This window comes from Hoplias malabaricus, chromosome 8 (genome assembly GCF_029633855.1).
Source record: "Hoplias malabaricus isolate fHopMal1 chromosome 8, fHopMal1.hap1, whole genome shotgun sequence".
In the NCBI taxonomy this organism is placed as follows: Eukaryota; Metazoa; Chordata; class Actinopteri; order Characiformes; family Erythrinidae; genus Hoplias; species Hoplias malabaricus.
In genome coordinates, this window is record NC_089807.1 from 23,220,079 (window position 1) to 23,247,249 (window position 27,171).

The 27,171-nt window shown below is 37.6% G+C and overlaps 1 protein-coding gene across 6 annotated transcripts in view; it reads left to right on the top strand.

The window, feature by feature from the left end:
• Nucleotides 1–27,171, top strand: part of LOC136706130 (signal-induced proliferation-associated 1-like protein 2) — a 174,608-nt gene that overhangs the window by 74,493 nt on the left and 72,944 nt on the right. For 5 of the 6 annotated variants that reach the window (XM_066680071.1, XM_066680068.1, XM_066680066.1 and 2 more), the window contains exons 4-6: nucleotides 4,547–4,735; nucleotides 11,252–11,426; nucleotides 13,536–13,639. In XM_066680071.1, the coding sequence (XP_066536168.1) occupies nucleotides 4,547–4,735; nucleotides 11,252–11,426; nucleotides 13,536–13,639 (468 nt within the window). The remainder of the gene's footprint in view (nucleotides 1–4,546; nucleotides 4,736–11,251; nucleotides 11,427–13,535; nucleotides 13,640–27,171) is intronic. The other variant, XM_066680069.1, reaches the window with a different exon arrangement.

The following is a 27,171-nucleotide window of genomic DNA, read 5'->3' on the forward strand; positions in this document are numbered from 1 at the left end:
TAAAAATGGCAAGTGAGCAGCATATATTCATCACTGCATTAGAGTTCCATCAAGGTAAATGTTTTGCAAAAGCATGTGCATCCATTTGTTCTGTTCTTGGGGATAATATTGTATCCAAAAGTATGTGTGAGTTTTGGTTTAGATTTGAAGATGGTGATTTCAATGTGAGTAGGTGTGATAAGTAAGAATGTAATTAAGTAAATTTTATTTATAAAGCACTCTTTACACAACCTGCATTGACCAAAGTGCTGTACATACAAATAGCTAATAGCTATTCAGTTAAATAGCACACACAGTTATTATACCACAGTTAGTTCCGACCCTGCAATGTAATATTTCATGATTATCGCACTCTGACAGAATCTCTTCAGGTATCACTCTGCAAAATACATGTAACCTAGCAACAATGCCAGCACTTACAAGACAGAACTGCGTCTGGACTTTTTCCACCCAACAGTGATCTAGTTCCTTTTGAACAGAGTAAAGGGTTATGGCAAAGTGGACCATTATCTGCTTTTTGATTTGTAAACAAAAGAAAATCAGAAATAGATAAAAAGTAATTTTTTACGTCTGTGGTTTCTGTGATTGTGTTTAACTCGAGTCGAGAACGTTCTTTATTTTTTATTTATTTATTTTTTTATTTTTTTCTCTCTGCTGTTCTAGTTCACCAGCTCAGCAGTAGGGATTTGGAGCGATACTCCAAAATACAAATTTTTAACTTAAACAGAGAGAACTTGGCATCGTTTAGTGTATGATATATACCACTATAATCTGAATCTGCAGTAAACAGTGGTTAAATCATGACATTTTATTGACTTGAGTTTATCTCTGCTTCTGTCCTGATTTGGAAAGGGAGCAGCTCTGAATAAAGCAGCCTTGTTTCCCAAAAAATCTGGTGTGAACTTGGACTCACTGGAGGGAACCAAAGTTCAAGAATCCTGGACAGGTCCAACATCACACAAGTTAAAGCTCCAGAGTTCGTTGTAAAGCGCAATCTTCTTCTTTATCTTAAAACGCAATAATAAACGGTGATAACGAGCTGTGGTATAATCACAATAATACACTCGAGGTTTGTGCTATAATGTGAGTTATTGGCACTGGTGTACTGATCGACCGCAGCACACCAGTGCCAGTATCTCATGTTATAGCACTCCCTCTCGTGTATTATTGTGTAATTAAAATAAGTGAAAAGAAATAAAACACAGAAAAGAGAGAAATCAAGCGACCTTAAAAACACCTCATGTTATCACAGTCGCTCACTGTTCAAAAGGTGTACTATGTATACTGGTGTACTATAGTCTCTTATTTTGGTTGTTGTTGTAGTCAGTAATCTGCATGCAGCATGAATGACTTTCTTAACGTCAGAAAAACTGAGAAAGGGCTTCAGTTTTGCAATGTTTATGAGCTGAAAGAAACTACTTTTAACCACAGAGTTGATTTGTTTATCAAATCAGTGGTCTGAGTCAAAAACAACACCAAGATTTCTCATTGAAGAATAAACACATGATAAAAATGATCAAGGTTATTAGAAACATTGTTAATGAGATAGGGAGTACCAAAGATGATCTGTTTTGCTTTCATCCAGGTGTAGGAAATTTAGCAGCCATCTATTTCTTGATGTCCTCAAGACAATTCTAGAGACATAAAAGATCCATTGTCATTGGGTCTGATGGGTAGACACAGCCGTATGTCATCAACATAAAAATGAAAGTCAACATTATGCTTTCTAAAAATTTGGCCTAAAGGTAGCATGTATAATGAAAAGAGGATGGGGCCTAGTTTGGGCCCTTGTGAAACACCACACCTCACGTCAGCTGATGAGGAAAAGGAGTTGCCCATGTTTACTGAAAAAGTTCTAAATAGGACCTCAACCGCCCCAGGCCCACACCCTTTAGTCCAACCCACTCTTTTAAGTGTCCAGGAAGTATGTTATGATCAATTGTAGCAAAAGCAGAACTTGGATCCAATAAAATAAGGATGGTACAATTTTTGTTTACAAACAATAAAAGGTCATTTGTCACTTTAAGGAGGGCATATTCAGTGCTGTGCATAGCCTTAAAACCATACTGCAAAATCTCAAAAACACTATTGTAGCTTAAAAATGGTAAAAACTGAGAGTACAAAACCTTTTCAAGTAATTTAGCTAAAAATGGCCATTTGGAAATTGGACGATATTTACCAACCATTGTAATATTGGAGGAAGAGAGAGAATCTAGACCCACATAAAGAGTAAGAGACCTAAAATCTCTTTCCTAAAAAAAAGTGTAAAAAATCTTCACAACGGTAAGTAGATGGATGCCCTAATCCAGATACAGGTTTAAGTAACATATTAATTGTGCTGAACAAAATTTTAGGTCTGGTTTTTGGCAATTATGTTTGAAAAGTATTCTTCCCCAGAACATTTAACAGCTAGCTGATAGTCATGTAGGAAACTCTGGAATATATCAAGGCTGTAGTCTTTGTTTTTTCCATTTCCTCTCTGTTCGTTCTACAAGCCTGTCTAATTTCCTGAGTGGCTGGATTTAACCATGGCTGGACTTTGGATTTGAAACCTTTAAATATCAAGGGGGCAACAGAATCAAGACCAGCTGGAAAATTTTTGATAAGGTGAAGTTACTAAATCGTCAACACTGAACTGATCCAAGTCATGAGTGGGGAGAGTCTGAGAAGGTCCTGAAAAAAAAAGGGGGGGGCTGTATTTGTAATGCTATGCAACAATTATGTTACAATGATGAAAGAACAGGAAAATGTTTGAATTTTGACTTGCAGTAATACATTACACAAAAACGCTTTAAAATCTATTTGTAACCATAATAGAAAAAACTGGGATACAGGCGATAATCGCAGTGTCACAAACTCTTAGACAGAAAACAATTTACTAACAAGGTTCCTACAGCCAGAATGCGTCTGATTCCACTTTCTACCAAGCCATTTTTAAACCTCTTGGCACCCACTCATGACTAACACAGTGATTTGCTGTGGACAAAAGAGCAGTGGAGCATGAAAGCATTAAGTAAGGATGAAAAGTTTTAGTGGAGCACTAAACACTGCTGAGTGTTGCCTGTTCACATCAATGCATGGGTGCAGCCAGCAGTGATGCACATGCACTCCTTAGTTTAGGGTAATTAGATCAAGTAGCCAGGGAAGGTATGCTACTGGACTCATTGAGGTCAGATAGCGAGTCTACGGTGACAAGCAAAAATGTGAGGCACTAAGAAATTGGTCTTTTTTTTTTTTTTAAAGTTTGAAAGACATGTTATCAATTTGGAATCATTTCCTTTTGCCCGTTTTTGAATTATCACATAATTAATTGTATTAGCTAAAAATTATATGTACAAACAATCTTAATAAACAAGTAGCCTATTAGCCTTTTTTTCTTTCTACAAATAAGCATAAATGAATACCATTTTAGAATTAGACTATACTTATAAAGGTTTCTACATTTTTTTTTTAATTAGGTTGTAACCACATTAGGATTTAACACAAAGGTCATTAATAAGCATTTATGAAACATAGAGAAAATGAGAAACAGTGGCCTGTTATTTACCAAATAGTGAACCCACATACATGTACACTGATAAATCTCACATGTTGCCAAATACTGATCTCACTTTGTCTTCTCCAGCTGTTCACATGACAGCACACACCTGTCAGCTTCGTATATTTGTTTATGCTTAATCATTTAACACAAGTTTAATCAATCTCGGGTCTTACGTTATTCATTATCTTCGTAATTTATGTATGTTTTCTGACACTTTCATTATTAAACAATAAAATAGGTCACTTTTGCCCTTTCTGTCACTGTGTTAAAAAAAATATATTTTTTAATAATTGTAAGGTTGTTTACAACCTAAATAATGTAACAAAGTAAAACAGATTTGAAGCTATTTATGAATCTTTAAAAATGCAGTTTTATTTTAAAATGGTACAGAATATATTTTAGGATATGTGTATACATATACATATGTGAGGAGATTGGTGTTTTCTCCCCGTGTCCATGTGGGTTTCCTCCCACGGTCCAAAAACACACGTTAGTTGGTGGATTGGCGACTCAAAAAAAAGTGTGTGTTGCCCTGTGAAGGACCCCCCCCCCCTTCCAGGGTGTATTTCTGCCTCGCACCAAATGATTTGTGGTAGGCTCCGGACCCACCATGAAATGAGTGAGTGAGAATTATTAGATGAGACTTAGGAACCATGGTAGTAAGCTAATAGCACTGTACTAAGTTTTAATGAAGGTGATATGTCATCACTGTCCAAAAACATGTATATTCTTTAAAAAAAAAAAGGTTTTATTTATTTTATTTTAAATATATAAATGATTTACCACATCAATTGAACATAGCAGCTGTTCTCCATTGTGTGAAAGGTCCATGATGAAATGCTCCAAAATTACTTGCAAATTGGAAAATTAAAAATGTTCTCTTTTTTTCTTCTGTAAAATTACTGTTTTGGAGATGTATGTTTTTCTTTGGACAGCGGTGATAAATAGGACCATTTTATTTTTTGCACTTAATTGCGAAATCTTTGTCTTTCTCTGTTTCACCAGTTAACCACCCTCCGAGGGGCGATTTTGGAAGATGCTGTCCCCTCCACAGCAAGGCATGGCACTGCTCGTGGGCTCCCACTAAAGGAGGTGCTGGAGTATGTGGTTCCGGAGCTCAACATCCAGTCTCTCCGACTGGCTATCAACTCCCCTAAAGTCTCAGAACAGCTCCTTAAATTGGATGAACAGGGAGTGAGTGTAATGTGTTTTCTTTTTTGAGTCCTTAATCTCTCTGTGCCCTTTCAAATGCTGTATACTCTTTAACCAGCAAGTTTCGCAATAGTAAAAACCTCCAAAGGCACTGCACAGCACTGAACAGATTGAGGATTTCTGAGAGTGTGCCATCTTGACAACTTTTTCACTATCTGATTTTGATGAAATCTAAAGGGCAGAGCTATTTCTCTATCACCTAGTAATAATCAGTGGTGCCTGTCAGGTTGGGTTAAAATGTTCTTCTAGCTTTCCTCTTAGAGACAAGGACAGCCAATATGCTAGAAGTGAATCAATAGGATTCGCTGTCTGCCATTGGTTTTTAATTTCCCCCACCCAACCCCCTACTCTTTCTCACAAAGCGGAAATTCAAATGAAGATTGAGTCATAAATCTGGCAAGTTATTTTAATTCATAGATGGTGGTGGCTGATTTCCTTTGCAGTGCAATTGGTATTTTCATAACTGGCCCTTTGAGTGAAGTGTTTATCAGTTCTGCGGCTCATCTGCACTGCTATGTGCTAAGTAGAAACGTCTGCCCATGTGATCTTAAATGTTTATTAGTGTATAATGTATGGAGGAGAGGTATGGTTGTTATCCAACTATAAGAGGTTTGCTATTTATTAGCTTAATTATATATGCTAGTGCTATAAATTTGAGAGGTCTGAGAGGTTCTCATTATGGAACTATGAGAGGGAGAGAGAGAGAGAGAGAGACTTACTAGGATTGTTTCTGAATTTTAAAGGACTAGCTTGCATGCAAACACATGCACAAACCCATGTAAGTGATTATATTTGGGTGAGTCAGCATGTTTTCTGCTTAGGGTTGACCAGTTTGACCCCTCATCATCAACAGAAACCAAAGGAGTAATGTTGATAAGGTCAGCACGGTCAGGTCTTGACCCTCAGTTCGGAGGCAAATTGCAGTTCACTCAGTGCTCACTCTGTCACTATGTGTGAATCACAGAAAGACTTTTCAGAATGAACAGACTGCTGTTTTCGTTGCAGAAGTATTAATTTACCTCCAAGTTTCTCTGAAACATGGGCAAGTTTCTCTTGAATCCCTGTTGCCTGCATGTCCTTATTCAGTTTCTCTTTCATATACTAGTAGTTTTCATTTCTTATGTGTTTTTGCTTCAAATCAGCACAAAAAGTATGCTTGTTTCTGGATGTTTTGGAAGAAAAACAATGTGTATCACACATGACATTGCATAAAGTTGCTGGGTGCTCCTCCTGGTGAATGATTAAGTAATTCAGTGGTTCCCAAAGTGGGGAGCTATTGCAGGGGGAGAGGGGGCAGCAAGGCAAATGAGCTACGCATGTTTGAGCACTGCTAGCAAAAGATGAGCAAGTTTGTGAGAGCTAAACGCGCAGCAGGTGAAGAGTTTTCTAAAGCCACAACTTCCAAAGGGAAAATACAATGAGGCATATCTCAAAGCAAGCTCATACAAGTCACGGAAGAGATGTGGGGATTAAATATATCATTTTTGCAGAGCAAATGTGCAAGTCTTAGGCTTTTTTTCACAGAAAGCTGTTTTAGAAATGTGTTTTGTGCAGGGAAGTTAAGAGCAAATTTGTTTAACAATGACTGTTAAGCACAATCATTTTAGATTTTTTAATATTTTTTAACCATGATTTACCACTTGATTTAACATAATGAAGTATCTATTAACCTCAGTAAAACTGGGTTTTGTATGAATTAATATTGGACTGCCATAACGAGAAATTTGTAAAGGGTTAAACCAACACGCTCACATATAGGATATACATAGATATTATTCTATGAGGGTCCCCCCCCTCAGCAAATAAACTCTGAAAGCTTTGCATCATAGTATATTTTTAATATTTGATTATGTAAAATACATTATTAGATCATTTAATTTCAAGATGAGATTTAGCTAAAAAATATTCTCAGTTTTTTAACTCTAAAATAAAAAAGATGACAAATGTTAAATAATGTGCATATCAGAATTCTCTCTCTGAAACAACAACGAAATTCCTGACAATGCTAGAGCATAATATAAGTGTGCTAAACAGCTAGTAGGAATCTAGGAAAGTGCTGATGGGAGGTAATGGGAGTGAGTATCTTTTTAAAGCACAAAATGATTCTCAAAATGTTAGCTAATAGAGAGTGAGAGGGCTTGGGAAGTCACCGGTAGCCTTTGGAATGAAATGCTAATTTAGTATACCTACTGCTTATACCACAACCTTGTTTTACTTCCTAAAAATATATATTTTTAAATGTAAGTTTGGCAGATACGGCAGACTTCCATATCATTGTGAATCTTCATATTATGTCTTGCTTTAATAAAATTACTATTAACTATAAAACAATATATTAAATACCAAACTACTTAAATTATAAATTATATATAGCAGTCTCCTATAATCTGGTTATTTTACTTTAAAGAAATCTGTGAAATACATCATACACCATGTACATTGGCCCTGTGGGGGTACCGTTCACTGTCACTGTGGTGGTACCCTCAAGGTACATCTTCAGATTCTTTAATTAGGGAACATTATTGTACCTTATTTGATTATAGTTGTAGATTTTAAAATTGTGTTAAATTCATAGACACCCTTTCATCTTTCTGGAGAAGAGAATGTAATGTACCTTTGGGGAACACAGCTGGACTTTAAAACCACTAATGTACACTGTTTGTACATTTAGTGACAGGAATGTACTTCTACCACACCCCCCCCCCACCCCCACACCCCGAGAGTGAATAATGAAGTATGTTGCTTTTGAACTGTCATATCCTTTGAGTTTTTAAATCCATGGGAGGAATTGGGAGTTGCACGCTGACCTATCACATGATCTTAGGTGGCAGTTCGCACAGCTCACCCCCAGGGCTATGTGACATAATACTAATGGTCCCTGACTGCCACCAAACTAGGCCACAAATACAATCCTTCACTGGAAATGACTCTTAGTTGTTGTATTTTTCTGCAGCGTTTGACAGGAAAAGTGGAATTCAGTAAATTCAAGCTATGTTTGAGTTTGTTTTTTGGCTAAGTCTTCTCTGGAATGTGTCTGAACGTGTATGTAGTCACGACACATTCTTGATGTAACCTTGACCTACTATTGATGTTTACACTTGGTAGTCTTATTTTCTTCTGTAAGCAGGTAATAAATATGAATGATATACAAGTATCGGCAAAAATCATGCTAGTAATGTGCCAATATTTAGTGCCTTGTTATCATGTTTATTTTATTTATTTATTTATTTATTTTAATAGTTACTTATTTTAGTGCCTTTCTAAACACCCAAGAATGATTTACAATCAACACTGCATGGAACACTATTCCATTTAACAGTCAATCAACATGCATTGGCACAGCGTACTCTCAACCAGTGGTGGATAGTAACGAAGTATATGTAATTTATTACTATACCTAACTACATTTTTTGTGTATCTTTGCTTTACTGAAGTATTTCCATTTTGGCGACTTTTTACTTTTACTCCACTACATTTCATGTGTGAATAAAAGTAAGAAAAAATTAAAAATAGGACATTAGAGCCAGTACATTTGTAGTTTTACTCAAATAGAGATCTACAACGAGGTCTTCTACTTTTACTGGAGTACTATTTTACCTTGAGTATCTGTACTCTTACTCAAGTACATGGTTTGTGTACTTTGTCGACCAATCTCAACCTGCATCAGGTATACTGCATCTGGCACCTGGGGGTTAACCCAGGATTATAGGGCTGTACCGAATACCATTTTTAGGGCTTTGGGGCTTCAGTCTCATAATTCGGCAAATATTCCTTACAATTCCGCTAACTCCCACATACATGGTGTGGCTAAGGGCATATATATCTATATATCACACACACACACACACACACACACACACACACACACACACAGTGGAACCTCCTACCTACGAACTTGATCTGTTCCGTGACCCGGTTCGTAAGTAGAAAAGTTCGTTTCTCGAGTCAACTTTCCCCATTTAAAATAATGGAAAAGCAATTGATGCGTTCCAGCCCACCCCGAAAGTCACCCTTTTTGCACTGATATATGTTTACAAAACTCTCAAATTAGTGAAAAAATACATGTAGCATTACTAAAAATAAAGAAATACAGTGGTAACAGTAATAAAAAGAAATAAAGTTTTAAGTGGTTACATATCGCTACCTTGAAGACGTGTTCATATCTTGGAAAGTTCGTTAGTATAGGCGTTCGTTAATAGAGGTTCCACTGTGTATATATATAAAATATGTATGTATGTATGTATACGTGTGTGTGTGTGTGTATTTATTATTATTACCCCCCCCCCTTTATGCTATTCAGGTTTTTTAAGGGTCATAAGTGTAAGCTGACAACTGTGTGTCAGGAAAACACTGTATCCACAACTTTATCTGCCTGGTTCTAATAAATGTAATCACTTGATAGGTTAATGCAGTGGTGTAGTATTTTCTAGTCACCCAATCTGACACATTCCAGATGCCACCGGTTTTTATTTTAAACATTGTAATTCATTCTCAACTGCAACTTTTTATTGAATGAAACTAAATGAATCAACAAATCACATTTACAGTGGAATTATTACAAGTGACATCCAGTGTATCATTATATATATCATTGCTCATACAATAGGTTTGCTGGGTTAAGTCCTGAGACACAACTCTGGAGCGAGGCAGATGACTAGGCTGAATGGGCAGTTGGCCAGAGGCTTTTTTGTGAAGTACAACTGTCACAATAGACCCTTGAAGAATGATGGGTGCGCAAAAGCAGCACCGTGATGTGACTAAAATGCTGTGATGGCGTTATGTAAAGCACTCAGAGATTCTCTCTCTCTCTCTCTCTCTCTCTCTCTCTCTCTCTCTCTCTCTCTCTCTCTATATATATATATATATATATATATATATATACACTCTGTCTGGCTGTGAGAGTCATGCAAGGCTGCAATATGAGTTCACTCTGATTTGTAACTAGAAGAAGGGAAAGTAGTACTGATAGTGTGTATGTTCATTTATAACCATTATTTCTGTTGTTTATATATTTATTTTTGTGTTTTATTTTGTTTATTGTCTAGTCAATTATAGAAATAAATAGCTCAGTAACAGTGTTGCCTAAAAACCTTTTGTATTTGGGAGATATTTCGCTGACTATGTTCTTTCCCTTCAAGGTTTAAAAATGCAGCATCAGGGGGAACCGAGAGGAAACAATGACAGAATACATTATATCATTGTCCGCAATGCTTGCATCCAATTCAGTTTTATTCATTTCAGTTTAGATCACTGTAGCTCTAAAGCCCTGCTTACAATAGACATTGTGAGAGCAATGAAGAAGATTAGCGTTGCACTGACGTAGACCTGCAGTGTTTTTCCCCCTTCGTGCCATATTATTCCCCTCTGAAATGTTATTGCTTTTGACTCATTAAAAGCTGTTAAAAGCTTGTGTATCTTTGACTTGGGCATCTCCACTGCACTACATTACTCGTGCATGGGTAGCCACCAGTGGAGTCAATGACTCCTCCCTAATCCACAGCAGTTTCAGGGAGAAGAGTCACCATGACAACAACCTGTGTTCCATGCTGAGTACACTTGGCTCATTTAAGATAGAGGGGTTTATTCTCCGAATGAAAAGAGCAGCTCTGTGTTACTAAGGACACTGATCCTCAGGAAGCTTCCACTTTCTGAAATATTATATAACTTATACCAATTAACACCAGTGCTAGCCTTTCACATGTTAGATTGCTGTCTCTCCACAGGCTTAAATTATGCTAATCAGAGCATTGTTTTTAATTTTCCATTTTCTATTACTAGTTTTAATCCCTTGTTTGTCATTAGCTAAATTCATATTGCAACATTTATACAAATTATTATGCAGTATTAAAGCTGTTATCCTATTAAACATAGTAGTATACAAATAAATGTAAACTTGAGGCATATGCATGGGTTGCAGCTGTGTACTTAATAGCCACATTAGGGACCTACTGGTCTCACTTTATATTAAGTGTCTCTAATAACTGTCTAGTTACATATGAACAACATATGCAACAACAATGTAACTACTGATGAACTAGTACCTGTTACAGATGTATTACAGTAGTAAAGCTTATGTTATTACATGTGTATCAACTTCAGTTTTGCCTTTTGTAGTTACGCAAGTGCATCTTCATAGTTGTAACAGGATATTCTGTCTCATGTAATTACACACATTTAATAAAATGTGTAATTACATTAGCAATCATACTGGAACAAGATTTTTCTTAACTTGTCGTACATTAAGACACTAAACTGGATTTTCCGTAGTTTCTAACATTTAGCTAATATTTGTTATTGTTGAGATATTGTAACCAGTTTCAGCTTTAAACAATTCTGTAATATGGTAGTACAAATGTCCATAATATATATGAAAAAAAATATGTAGTCTATTTTATTTGTATAGTCTGAATAAGACTCCCAAACACAGGAAATGTTTATTTTCAAAATCTTGTTTTTAATGAAGATATGTCTAACGGCTGTATCTTTTTGTTTTTGCAGCTGAGTTTCCAGCACAAAGTGGGTGTATTGTACTGTAAGGCGAGTCAGAGCACAGAGGAAGAAATGTACAACAACGAGAATGCAGGGCCTGCAATGGATGAATTCCTGGACCTGCTGGGCCAGAGAGTGCGTCTGAAGGGCTTCACCAAGTACAGAGCACAGCTGGATAACAAGAGTGTGTATACAAAAACGCTCATGTTTGCCTTAAAACCATCTAAATATTTGCTCTAGGCGAAATGGTACTGATACCAAATGAAAAAAATACTGACAGAAGGTATGAATAATACATTATTAAATATATTAGTACAATTGATTATACATTCCTTGCTACTGTTGCTTCAGCTTGCTCACTTGAGTCTAGGACCTGTATTTCAACTCTGCAAATGTAGCTGAGAATATTCAGTTTTGTCAGGTTAATTGAGTTTGATCTAAAACAAAAAAAGCTTACTGTTTTTTAAATACATAAAGGATCTTATTAAAGGTCTTATTAGAATACATAGATACATAACTATGTATGTAGAATCAAAGCAATAAGCTCTCTGAAAGTTAGGTCTTTAGGAGCTGAAAATAAATCCTTGCACATAAGGATACCTGCTAACATAATTGAGAAGTCATAGTAGATAAGCTATATTTTTGGATGGGGATGGGGACAATTGTTGTAAAGCCATGATTACCACTTTAAATTATCAGTGTTTCAGAGAATATTTTGTTGCTGTCCAAAAGAAACATGCACCTCAAAAATGATACCTTTTATAGGAGAAGGAAAAAAAGCTTATTCACTTTCAGTGGTCTAAAGTTTTTAAAATTTCACACAATGCGAAGGACATTTGCTGTGTTGACATGACATAGTAAACAAAAAAAAATAACACACAAAAATGTCTTTATATATATTAGCGGTGGATCTTGATTTAAAAAAAAAATCTAATTAATTAGAAGCTTTGTAATTAATTCATTGAAATTAATCACATTTTAATCACATTTCAATATTTAACATTAGAAATATTGATTTAAGTTTGGTTGATGAATGAATCAATGAACATAAGCCTAAACTTTAAAATCTTGTTTATTTTCCACTGGAAATTCTGACCAGAAGTACTGATTGACTTCTACTGCTGTTAATGAAAAAACAGAAAAACCAAACAATCCCATTTCAGTCAAAAACTCCCTCAAGTATCCCTGGCCAAAAGTAAACAGACCAACAGTTCAAGAAAAAATGTTATGTCTACCATCTGTAATTGTATTAAAAAACAACCTCTGATTGAATTCAGTTCTTCTTATTCTTCCAATATCCTGAGCAAAACTCCCAACATTAAACAACAACAACATGGGGAATGACAATCTGATCAACATTTAGTTAACAATCAATAACACAAACCCATTGGCCTTATGATAGTAACCCTTTATCTTCAACCACAGAGACTGATCTATAGTCCACAGCAATCCATCTCGCCAGTGAATTGGTCAATTTGTCTGACGTGGACATTTTGTTTCTGAATGTGAACCCCGACGTGGTCAAGTGTTGACTGGCGACACTGTTTGCTCATACTAGGAACGCTGTCACATATAGCAGCTAGGTTAACATTACTGACCTACGCCCTAGCCCCAACATGTTTTGCGCTGAGGTGGTAATGAAGGGTGGAAGCACTCCTGTGATAAGCAAACTCCTTCTTGCATAGTGCAAATAACAACATTTTTGTTTGTACTTCCATCTGGAAGTTTCTTGTATATAAATTTCCCATCCACCAGCATAGTTTCACATGTTCATCACATTGTGCGTCGAGCAACATTTCATGGTGCAAAGTGCGATTAAATTGCACATTTTTTTATTTCGTTATTGTCCCCCTAATTAATTAATCAAAATTAATGCGTTAAAGTCCCACCCCTTCTATATATACCCTCTTATACATTAGACATATGCAGATCTCACCTCTTTATAGGTTTTAGTAATGGTGGTTGTGCATGTGGAAGAGAAGCAGCTGTCTTGGATTTTTGTCACTGTAGCTCACATAGTGACTCATTCAGATTCCTGGCTAACATGCCATCCCTTGAACCCTAACTTGCTGTTGTCTACAGTAAAGGTCATATGACAGCAGACCTTAGCTATATGTGTGTGTTTGTGCATATTTGTCTCTTTAATTGATTGGCTGTCACTGTCGTTGTCTAGTTCATGTCCTGTATACCCTTGCTGCACGTCAGTGTCAGACACAGGGGCTGTTTGGAACTGTCACGTTTGTATCCTGCCATGTCTCTCTGACTGATCTTCATATGTCTCCTTCTATTACAGCTGACTCCACTGGCACACATTCCCTCTACACTACCTACAAGGATTATGAGCTGATGTTTCACGTGTCCACCCTCCTCCCATACACTCCCAACAATAGACAACAGGTCAGTGTCCTTCTCCTGAGATCTTAAAGGGGCCATATTCTTAATTTTCCCTGTGATCTGCTTTTGGTGTTTGAGTTGATATAACAAAGTCAGTCATAATACATTATTACCTAAAGGTTAGTGTTTTGGGTTTTTTTTTTTTATTATTGTTTTAACCTTAAAATTACAGCTTCAAAGTAACTGTGACGATTCAATGACCTGTGATAGGGAGAATAGAGCTTCTGTCGTTGATACTCTGAGCTCAGCACTGCAAAAACTGCATTATGTAACCTTTCATTTTAGGACAGTGCTGTAACTGTAAAATACACTCTGTAAATTTAGGGGGCGCCAAGGAGCACAATGATTTTGAAGTTTTAATTTTAAAGTAAATATTCTACCTAGGGTTGCTTTTTAATGTGAAAGTGAATCTGAAATCAGAATGTGTTTTCTTGCCTTTTTCTTTCCTGACCCATATTCTCTCTCTCTCTCTCTCTCTCTCAATTGGTGCATTGCTCTTTTAATTTTTTGGTTCTACGGAATGTACACAGTATCAGACACAGCAGTGCTACTCAAGTTTTTAAAAACCCTGTCCATTCACTATCCACTCTGTTAGACACTTTTATCTTGATGGTCTACCTAGTAGATGTAAAATCAGAGGCAGTAGCTCATCTGTTACTGCACACTTTGTGTTGGTTGTCTTCTAGTCCTTCATCGGTGGACACAGGATACTGTTGGCTGGATTTTTTTTGGTTGGTGAACCTTTCTCAGTCCAACAGTGACACTGCCCGCAAACTCTAGCAGAACTTTTGGTCGTTGATACTCTGAGCTCAGCACTGCAAAAACTGCATTATGAAACCTTTCATTTTAGGACAGTGCTGTAACTGTAAAATACACTCTGTAAATTTAGGGGGCGCTAAGGAGCACAATGATTTTGAAGTTTTAATTTTAAAGTAAATATTCTACCTAGGGTTGCTTTTTAATGTGAAAGTGAATCTGAAATCAGAATGTTTTCTCTTGCCTTTTTCTTTCCTGACCCATATTCTCTCTCTCTCTCTCTCTCTCTCTCTCTCAATTGGTGCATTGCTCTTTTAATTGTTTGGTTCTACGGAATGTACACAGTATCAGACACAGCAGTGCTACTCAAGTTTTTAAAAACCCTGTCCATTCACTATCCACTCTGTTAGACACTTTTATCTTGATGGTCCACCTAGTAGATGTAAAATCAGAGACAGTAGCTCATCTGTTGCTGCACACTTTGTGTTAGTTGTCTTCTAGTCCTTCATCGGTGGACACAGGATACTGTTGGCTGGATTTTTTTGGTTGGTGAACCTTTCTCAGTCCAACAGTGACACTGCCCGCAAACTCTAGCAGAACTGCTTTGTCTGATCCACTTGTACCAGCACAACACATTAGCACACTAGCACCATGTCAGTGTAGTGCTGAGTATGATCCTAACTGAGGAAGAACAGGGTAAAATGGGGATAAAGTATGCAGAGAAAAACGGGTGGACTGCAGTTTCTAATTTTATAACTCCTGTATGGTCAGTGGTGCTGACAAGGTAGGTGTCCTTAATCCCGTGATCATTCAGTGTAAAATGGCTACTGTATTTGCACTGTTGCAACAAGAAGGGGAAGGGATGATAAACTCAACAAAATATTGTTGCACCCAGAAGGACGTGACAGATTGCGATCTTATTTGGAAGATTTAGGTCATCAGGAACAATAAATGAAAAACGAATTTAGACTGATATGAACAATATATATTGAACTATACATTCAGTAGTAGTGTCCCTCAGAATGGCTAACACAACATGCCAGACAGCCCAGGATGAAGTTTTAGAGGTTCATAATGGTGTTCTGTGGTCATCCATTCAAAGCCTGTAAAGAAGAAAAAAGGTGAACTGGCATTGTACCAAATTACATGCCACTCTATGAAACCAGGCGTTCTGGACATGTGATGAGTCACAACAAACTGTTCATCTTGGCGCTGACTGTAGTGCCTCCACACACAAACTGGTTGGTCATCCCCACCAAAAAAAGAAGTGGGACCCGTCACTGAAGATAACCCACAACTTGAGATGTTTAGTTTTGTAGTTTTACTCTCCGAAATTTTGCTTCAGTTCCACATTAAGTAATCCAAAACAGCAAAAATAAATCAATAATATAGCCGCAAGCGGCAAATCAAATCAAATCAAATTTATTTATATAGCGCTTTTCACAACTGATGTTGTCACAAAGCAGCTTCACAGAATTCCAGTAAGACACAGATTTGACATGAAATGTAAAAACAAATGTAAAACCCTCAAGTGAGCAAGCCAGGGGCGACAGTGGCAAGGAAAAACTCCCCCAGCTGAGGAAGAAACCTTGGGAGGAACCAAGGCTCACAAGGGGTGACCCATCCTCCTCTGATCAATCTACTGGTGATAATAGTTAGTAGTCCGTGAGAACTTCAGTATAGGGACAGCTTCAAGGCTCTTGGTGGTTGCTGGAGCGTGGGCAGCTGGTCTGAAGCGTGGAGGAGGATCTCGACAGTCATCCATCAGTGTCCAGACAGACAGGTGGGCAGTTGTTTACTCGGAAAGATGTAAAGGGATGGAATTAGTTTTGAACTGTTTTGTGTTTGTAAAGTAGAAAATATGAAAATTGTGGCTAATGACTCCGGCAGATCTGACTATGACAGCTTTAACTAAAAGGAGAGAACCAGGAGGACACACAGACATGGGAGCATCCTGAAACACTGGTATCCCTCCGCTCCACCGTCAACAAACCTGAGTGATCGCGAGAAGCAGCGGGACGACAGCACCAGCGTCTCAGTTTACTATAATTTCCTGTGTCCATGGACCCCCCGAATCTGCCGATTTATCTATGGGGGAGCATTAGCTACCAAAAGATAAACTAAACAAATGAGTTTTTAGCCTAGATTTGAAGATTGCGACTGTGTCTGAGTCCCGAACATTTTCTGGAAGATCATTCCAGAGTTTGGGGGCTTTATAAGAAAAGGCTCTTCCCCCAGCTGAGGCCTTCTGAATTCTGGGAACAATTAAAAATCCAGTATTCTGTGATCTGAGTGAACGTGGAGGCTCATAATAGGAAATTGTATCTTGAAGATATTCAGGAGCAAGCCCATGTAGAGCTTTATATGTTAATAACAAAATTTTGTAGTCAATGCGGAATTTAACAGGCAGCCAATGAAGTGATGATTAAACTGGGCTAATATGTTCAAATTTTCTAGTTTTAGTGAGGACCCTAGCTGCAGCATTTTGAACTAGTTGAAGTTTTCTTAAATTGCTGCTGGTGCATCCTGACAGTAGTGCGTTACAGTAGTCAAGCCTTGAAGGAATATAGGCATGTACTAATGTTTCTGCATCCTGAAGGGATAAGGCATTTCTAATCTTAGCAATATTGCGAAGATGTAAAAAAGCTGTCCTAGTGATACTACCTATGTGTTGATCAAATGATAAATCCGGGTCAATTATGACACCAAGATTTTTTGCTACCGAACCAGGTTTAACTGGAAAGTCAGCGAGATTTAAAATTAAATCTGATAATTTATTTCTTGCCACTTTTGGACCCAAAAGCAGGACCTCTGTTTTGTTGCTGTTTAGAAGGAGGAAGTTACGCAACATCCAGCCTTTCACGTCTTTTACACAGTCCTCTATTTTCTTTAATCTGTGTTTGTCATCGGGCTTGGCTGAAATATACAATTGTGTGTCGTCTGCGTAACAGTGAAAGTTAATGTCATGGTTTCTTATAACTGTGCCTAGTGGTAACATGTATAATGTAAATAATAATGGACCTAAAATAGAGCCTTGTGGAATTCCAAATCTTACTTTAGAATAATTTGAATTTAGATTGTTTACTTTTACGAATTGATAACGTTCCGTTAAGTAAGATTTGAACCATAATAGGGCTGTCCCTGTGATTCCAACCATGTTTTCTAACCTTTCTATGAGAATATTGTGGTCTATTGTATCGAAGGCTGCGCTTAGGTCAAGAAGTACCAACAGGGATACGTGGCCTTGATCAGAGGCAAGAAGAAGATCATTTGTTATCTTGACTAGAATGTCTCTGTACTATGATGTTGCCTGAATCCAGATTGGAATTTTTCATATATATGATTCTTATGTAGATATGAACTAAGTTGTTGGGCCACAGCTCTTTCTAAGATCTTGGACAGAAATGGCAAATTAGAAATAGGCCTGTAATTAGACAGTGTACTAGCATCAAGATTTGGTTTCTTGATCATAGGTTTAATAACTGCTAGTTTAAAAGCTTTGGGTACATGGCCCAGACTAAGGGATGAGTTTACTATAGTTAAAAGAGGATCAATAATAGCTGGTAGTACTTCTTTGAGCAACTTTGTGGGAATTGCATCAAGTGTGCTAGTTCTAATTGTGGGAGTGGGTAAAAGGTTTCAAGTCTTTCTTTTACAGTTACATTATGTTTTATATCATTCACATCGGGTGGCAGCCAGGATGGATTTAATCCTGGAGTTTGTTGTCTAATATTCTCAATTTTATTATTAAAAAAGTCCATGAAATCTTTACTGGTGAGAGTTGCTGTAATTAGTTGTTCAGAACCTGCTTGATTTTTTTGTAATTCTAGAAAACACACTAAACAGTGCTCTCCAATTATTTTTATTATTGGAGATCAGCGAGGCCAGATATGCTGAGCGAGCTTTAGTGAGGGCATTTCTATACTCTATAAGGCTGTCCTTCCAGGCGGAATGGAACACTTCAAGCTTGGTTGATCGCCATTTCCGCTCTAGTTTTCGTAATGTTTGTTTAAAAGTATGGGTCTTATCATTATACCATGGTGCGAGCTTTTTCTGTCTTATACTTTTATGTTTAAGTGGTGCTACCTTTTCTAAAGTAGATTGACGGGTATTTTCTAGGTAATCAGTTAGTACATCTAGGTCCATTGGGTCTGATGGAGTTGGAACTGGGGTCGATAATTCTAGTAGGTTTTCTATAAACTGTAGGGCGGTAGATGGTTTTATTATACGCCTTGTAGAATAGCGAGGGTTCTTACATATATTATGGCTAAGACGTAGCTCATATGAAATTAAGTAATGATCGGAGATTGCTGAGGATTGCAAGATATTAATTTTGTCAATGTTAAGACCTAGTGTCAGAACTAAGTCTAAAGTGTGACTGTAGTAGTGTGTAGGCCCTGTTACATTTTGAGTAATACCAATAGAGTCTAAGATTAAGGTAAATGCATTTTTTAGTGGGCCACTTTCCTTCTCAAAATGGATATTGAAATCTCCTACAATTATAACTTTATGATTGCACACCGCTAGGTTTGTAGCAAAATCGCTGAATTCTTTCAGAAATTCTAAGTAAGGCCCTGGTGGTCTGTAAATGTTGCATAATAAAAATGCGTCCTGTTTTTGTGACCGGATTTGTAATAATAGTGGAGAGAACCTCAAAAGAAGAGAAGGTGTCACATTGTTTAAGACTAATTTCTAGGGTATTTTGGTCAATTACACATACTCCACCTCCTTTGCCTGATATTCTTGGGCTATGTGCATAATTATAGTCTAGGGGGGTGGCTTCATTTAGTGCTAAATATTCATTTGGTCTAAGCCACGTTTCCGTGAGACAAAACATTGAATTTATGATCACTTATAATATCATTTACGATGAGTGCTTTTGAGTTTAGTGATCTTATGTTGAGTAACCCAAATTATAGTTCTGAGGTGTTGCTGCTAGGTGTTGTGTATGATTTAATATTGATTAGGTTGCTGAAACAGGCTGATTTTGTTTTTCTACTTTTACATTTAGTTCGGGGGAAAGACAGTCTCAATACAGTTGAACCTGGGTGACGCCTCAAGACAGTTCGCAGATGGTCGGTTTAGCCTGTCTGTCTGCGGCCTGGTCCCGGCTCTGGATTGTCAGCAGCTATCTACACTACTCTGCTGACTAAATAAAAGACTATGTGCTATGCTGCAAGAAAGTAAGGCAGCACCCTCCCGCGTGGGGTGGATACCATCCCTACCTATAAGACCAGGCTTGCCCTCAAAATGTAACCAATTGTCTATAAAGCCCACTTGATTTTTGGAACACCACTTTGACATCCAGCAGTTTAACGCCCAAAGTCTGCTGTAAGCTTCATCGCCACGCCACATTGGTATGGGGCCAGAGCAGATTACGGCATCAGACATCGTCTGGGCCAGTTTAATCACCTCTGTAATATTACCCTTAGTTACCTCAGACTGCTGCAGATGAATATCATTGGCCCCTACATGAATGACTACCCTTGAATATCTCCTATTAGCTAACAGTCTAAGGTTGCCACTAATATCCGGCGCTCTGGCTCCCGATAAACAGCTAACTGTTACTGCCGGCGCCCCTAAAGGAGTAGCTAATTTCACGTGTCGAACAATAGAGTCTCCTATAACCAGAGCACTCTTAACAGGCTCCTCTGCTGGTGCTTCGCTGAGCAGGGCAAACCTGTTTGACACGCGAACCGGAGGAGCGTGGTGTCCCGGTGGGCTAGCTTTGGCCTCAGCATTAGCATCAGCCTTAGCTTTCCGGCTATGATGCCAAGACGTCACCCATTCACCCCGCTGTGAGGGCTCTAACGCCGGAGTCGTGGGGGTGCTAACTCTCCCTAAGGCACCCGGAGTTGCTAACACTGAATCTCACTGTTTATCCCTTTACAATAATAAGCTCCGGATGCGCACTTCTAGCTGGTCCACTTTATCCAACAGAGAACTAACTAGCTGACACTTAGTACAAACACAACCACTACCTTTATCGCTAGAGGTGGAAAAGGGGGTTAAACTAAACATGCCACACTCTGAGCAGGCAAAACAGCCAGTAGTAGCCATGGAATTGCAGATACTTACCGCTTTTAGTTGATTTTAGTAACTTACACCAAAAACGTTACTCCAGGGTCCGGTGGCAGTTTTAGTGCCTCTCTAATGAATATTCCTGCGGAGACAATCTAAAAGATAGATCTATGGATGGTTAGTAGGTTATAAAAACAGATATAAATATAGAAGTAACAGTAGAAACGAGTAAACAGGAAAACCCGAGCAATCAAAACAGCTTCTAAACGGGGACAGGAACAGCCAAACGGGTTGCCAGATCAGCCCGATCAGCCCAATTAACAGGTTTCTCGCTTAACAGGCCTGTTTAGAAGCAATAGGCCTACATCGCTTACATGCTACCTTTAAAAGCATTTCTATAAGTAGAATCTAAAATTTGAACCCATTTGAGTAAAGTATGAAAGAGTTAGAGATGTTCAAGTAAAACCTGTGATAAGCTGAAGAGGTTCATTTGCATATGGCGGCCATCTTGAATCAAAATGTCAACATTCGTTCTATATTTACATAGGGTCAGACACATGTGAACGGTTTGGCACCAAACTCAAGGGAATTGGTCAAAAATTCAAAGACTTATTGACAAAAGTATATTTTGCAAATTATGCAAATTAGCTCAAAATCTAAGTGGGCTGAGCTAAATGATCCAATAGCAAATTAGTTTGTTTTAAGCCAAGGAATAAGGGGAAAAAAAATTTCGTCTATAGGCCTTACGGTGTAGGAGATATAGACCGCAATGCTTTTCCCTTTGCTATAGCGCCACCATCTGGCCAAAGAGTGTCATTTTCCTTGGCTGAGTCATTTCACACCTGCTGGATGTTGCTGCCAAGGGAGGTGTTTCTGGGCCTTATGGTCTTTGCTCCACATTGCATTTTGCATAATGTCTCAGAGCCACTGTAGTTCAACAGCACAATGTATAGTTTTAGACTGCCATCTGCTGGTGAGAAATAACTACTTTCACATATATTTAGCTCTGCCATGAATGCACATATAGAAACATTTGAGTGTGTACTCCTATGTGGATATTTACCTAACATGGACATATGTGGCATTTGCTGAATCCTAAGGATCCGAACTTTAATACTGATCAAAAAATTGTTGCCTTGCGCCCAATGATTCCAGGTAGGCTCTGGACCCACTGCGACCCTGAACTGGATAAGCGGTTACAGATAATGAATGAAAAAATTGTTGCACTTTTATTACTATGTAGCTTACAGGCCCCTCACAATAAGAGAGATCTAGCATGTATTCCACAAGTCAAATATATGCTATATGTGTACACTAATAATATAAAATTTTAAAACTTCACATGCTTGATCAGACTGAGGAGCAGATGTCATAATTAAGTTGGTGTGCCACTGCATTCCTAGATGGCGCTATAACATAAAGCCAATTTAATCAGTTTTTGTCCAATTGTAGCGCCCCCTTTTGGTAAATTTTGATCATATTGAATGTACTTCTTTAGGGTAGGACCATACATACGCCTGTCACGGTTGGTCTTGATTAGACTTAATTTGTTTGAGTTATAGTTAAAAGAATGTTTAAAGCTTCACACGCTTCAATTAAATGTTTTATTACAACAAAAGTTTGAACTTTTTTTCATAATTATTTACCTACAGACTCTGCAGATTCCAACAAGGTCAGCTGTTTGGGAATATCGCAAAATTCCACGGACTAGTTCGAAAAGCTTCAATTTTGAACAATTTAAAGCAAATTAAAGCACCAAAGCATTTTTTGACAACATTTGCAATGACAAAGTTGTTAAGCCCTCTGCAGAGTATAAAACGAAGCAAACTGCGTGTCAATATGTTTAATTTTCACAGAGATATATAATATTTTCTTGATATAGCGCCCCCTAGTGGCTATCGTTATGACAAATTTTCTGCTCTTAGGGAGGCCTCCCAGGGACATACCAGTCAAATCCCATGATGATTGGACCTTGTTAAGGTTGTCAAACAGCTGCTGACAGCTGATTGGTCGATGACAATCACAATTTTGCTCGAATCGAGTTGTCCTTAATTTTCCCTCTACATCCTTGCCCATAGAAGCAGCATGCCAAGCGGCGCTCCGATCCACCTTACGGATGCTGAGATATAAACTTGAAGCATTTACAGCGCCCCCTATATGAATATTGGCTTCTCCTTTGACAAGCTACCTCAGAATCATGTCTGGAAGTTGAATATGAAATGTAAACACATTTGAGTAAAGCATGAATTTGTTATAGATTTTTAAGTAAAACATAAAATAAGCCGAAAAGGTTCATTTCCATATGGCGGCCATCTTGAATCGAAATTTCAAATTTTTATTGATAATTATTAAGCTACAGGCTCCTGCAAACATTTTGACACCAAGCTCAAGAAAATTGTACAAAAATCCACGGAGGAGTACACAAAAGTAGGTTATGCAAAATAGCAAAAAATCTAAGTAGGCGCAGCTTAGTGGTTGTATATACCTTTTTGATTCGGCAGGACCCAAGGAATCAGGGAAAAGATTTCGTCTCTACGCCACACGGGGTAGAAAATCTTTTAATGAAAGCATTTTCCTTCGCTGTAGCGCCCCCTTGAGGCCAATTGGGCTGATATTTTGCGCCTGTGTAGCGAGACCGACTACTACCTATTGACCAAGTCTCTAGGCCTTACGGTTTGGGCTGTGCGATTCGTTTTATGGCAGAAAAAGAAAAAGAATAAATATAGCCGCAAGCGGCGATTTACGGCTTCCTCGCTTTCTATGCAATAAGCTTGCTTACTTTTGCCACTTCGAGATCATACACAACATTGCATAGTCACAGCTGACATTTTCTGATTTTGATCCATCTGTGAGCCTCAAGCTGCATTTGTAAGTATTATATGAGATGGGTGGTGGATTATTCACAGTGCAACACTGCCATCTGGTGGTGGTGTTTTGTACTGGACCTTATGGATCAAACCAAGCAGTGCTGTTGGAGCTTTACCCACATACATTTGAACATGAACTACAATGTGAATTATAACCCGATATGCACATCTTTGGTATCAGCAGAATCACAAGAACCTGAACCTTAATAATTATTAAAAATAAAGTGGAATTCCATTACTGCATGGCATCCAGATGCTGCTTAAAATAGGTCTGTAAGTTTCCATAAAAATATCACACATAAATACCTGTAACTCAAAAATGCTTTTGCCAAATGTTATGAAACATTACAATCTTCTTTCATATGTGCTCCAGAATAACTCGTTACAAATCATTGCATTTTGCATAATGTCTCAGAGCCACTGTAGTTCAGCAGCACAATGTATAGTCTTAGACTGCCATCTGCTGGTGAGAAATGACTACTTTCCCATATTTTTATATCAGCCATGAAAGCACATACAGAAAGATTTAAGCATGTACTCCTATGTGGATATTTACCTAACATGGACATGTGTGGTATCAGCTGAATCCTAAGGATCTGAACTTTAATACTGATCAAAAAATTGTTGCACTTTTATTACAATGCTATTACTTTTAGCTTACAGGCCACTCCCAGAAACAGAGATCTAGCATGTATTCCTCAAGTCAAATATAAGCTATATGTGTACACTAATATACACCTATAACTCAAAAATGCTTTCCCCCAAAATTTTAAAACTTCACATTCTTAATCAGACTGAGGAGCAGATGTCATAATTAAGTTGGTGTGCCACTGCAATCCTAGATGGCGCTATAACATGAAGCCAATTTAATCAGTTTTTGTCCAATTGTAGCGCCCCCTTTTGGTAAATTTTAATCATATTGTACGTACTTCTTCAGGACAAGACTGTACATACGTCTGTCATTTTTGGTCTTGATTGGACTTAAATTGTTTGAGTTATAGCTAAAAGAATGTTTAAAGCTCCACACACTTCAATTAATTGTTTTATTACAACAAAAGTTTGTCTAAATGTTGAACTTTTTTTGATTTTTTTTTTATATTATTTATTTGCATATGGCGGCCATCTTGAATAGAAATTTCAAATTTGTTTTGATAATTATTAAGCTACAGGCTCCTGTGAACATTTTGACACCAAGCTCAAGAAAATTGGACAAAAATCCACGGAGTACACAGAAGTAGGTTTTGCAAATTATGCAAAATAGCAAAAAATCTAAGTAGGCAGAGCTTAGTGGTTGTATGTACCTTTTTGATTCGGCAGGACCCAAGGAATCAGGGGAAAAAAATATTTCATCTCTACGCCACACGGGGTGGAAAATCTTTTAATGAAAGCATTTTCCTTCGCTGTAGCGCCCCCTTGAGGCCAATTGGGCTGATATTTTGTGCCTGAGTAGTGAGGCCGACTACTACCTATTGACCAAGTCTCAAGTCTCTACCCCGTATGGTTTGGGCTTTGCGATTCGTTTTATGGCAGAAAAAGAATAATAATAAATATAGCCGCAAGCAGCGATTTACAGCTTCCTCGCTTTCTATGCAATACATTTACTTACTTTTGCCACTTTGAGATCATACACAACATTGCATACTCACTGCTGACTTAGGAGATCCAAAATTTCTGATTTTGATCTGTCTGGGAACCTCAAGCACCATTGCTAAGCATTATGAGATGGGTGGTGGATTACTCACAGTGCAACACTGCCATCTGGTGGTGGTGTGTTGTACTGGACCTTGTGGATCAAACCAAGCAGTGCTGTTGGAGCTTTACCCACATACATTTGAACATGAACTACAATCTGAATTATGACCTGATATGCACATATTTGGTATCAGCAGAATCACAAGAACCTGAACCTTAATGATTATTAACAAAAATGTGGAATTCCATTACTGCATGGCACCCAGATGCTACTAAAAGAGGTCTGTGACTTGCCTTAAAAATATCACACATGAACAGCTGTAACTCAAAAATGCTTTTGTCAAATGTTATGCAACGTCACAAGCTTATTTCATATGTGCTCCAAAACAAATCATTACATTTTGTTAATGATAAGATAATCCTTGGATGATGGGCTCTCAGCCCTGTTCCCTGCAGTGTGTATCAGTCTGTCACTGCCTGAGAGACAGTGGGTAGCACCGACCTCAGTATAACCCATGCATCACTACTTACAACATATACACAATAAGTATGTATGTATATGCTATACAGGTACACATATACAGCTTGTGTGTGTGTATGTATATATATATATATATATATATATATATATATATATATATATATATATATATATATTCATATTTTATATCAATTTGTAAATGTTGGAAAAATATATATTTTAATTAATATTTTTATTATTTACTACTGTTGTCTCTTAGTAAAGCTATTTGAATCCAAGAGAGAGAATAAGAGAGAGAGATAAGAGGCAGAGAGCATGTCAGAAGGAATAGGAGGGAAGGGGGACTCTTCAATAATGCCTTTGAATACATTGCTGAGAATAACTCACATATGTTTGACTGTGAACTAGTCTGTGCTTAATGACTTAATATGGACATATGTGGTATCAGCAGAATCACAAGAACAAGAATGTACTTTAATAATTATTAAAAAAAAGTTGAAATTTCGTTACTGCGTGGCATCCAGGCTCTGCTTAGCACTGGTGTGTAACTTGCATTCTAAACATGACACACAAACAGCTGTAAGTCAAAAATGCTTTTGCCAAATGTTATTAAAAAAAATACAAGCTTCTTTCATATGTGCTTCAGAACAGATCAATAAATTTTGTTGGTACTGCATCCTTAGGTGGCGCAATAACAAATTATTTTAAGTATGTTTTCCAATTTTAGCGCCCCCTGTATGTGCATTTTGATCATAATTGATACACTTCTTCAGAGTAATACCTTGCACATGTGTACCCATTTTGGTTTGATTTGGGTGAAGTTTGAATGAGTTACAGCTGAAAGAGTGCATCCAGCTCCGCCCACTCGTGTTTGTTGACGTATTGCAGCAACAGCGTGTCCAAATCTAAACATTTTTTGATAATTATTTACCTACAGGTAATACACTTTGCAATGAGACCAAATGTGTGTTGATAGGATCAAAACCCACGGACTAGTATGATAAATTCCATAATCACATACCTGACAATTGAAGAAAATCTATAATTTTTTTTTAAATAGTTGCAATTGCAATATTGTTAGACACTAGGTAGAGTGTATTATGAAACTATTAGCATGTCGATAGGCTAAATTTTCACTGAGTCATTCCATATTTCATGTTTAAAAAATAAATTGCGCCCCCTTGTGGCTATCAACACAATTTTTTCTGCAAATACAAAGTGTGTCCATGAACATACCATGCAAATGCCATGATGATTGGGCATTGTTAAGCTTGTCAAAAAAAATGATGAAATAAAATTTGATTGGCTGTTGACATCGTTAAACGTGCCCATATTGAGTCGTCCTTAATTTCCCATATGTAGGCTTGCTCACTGAACCAGCATGCCAAATGTCAACTTAATTGGCCTTGTAGATCCTGAGATATTAACCAAAAGACATTGTTAGCTATAACAGCGCCCCCTATAATATTTCATGCAACAGCGAATGCATGCTACCTCCAAATCATGTCTAGAAGCAATGTGTGAAAGGTCATCAGATTTGCGTTAAGCATGAAGGAGTTACAGATTTTTCAGTAAAATTTGCAATTCACGGTAGACATTCATTTGCATATGTCGGCCATCTTGTTTTGAAATGTCAGGATGTTTCCGACAATTATTGACCAGCTCACTCCTGTGAACGTTTTGACACCAAGGTCATGGGGATCAGACAAAAATCCAGG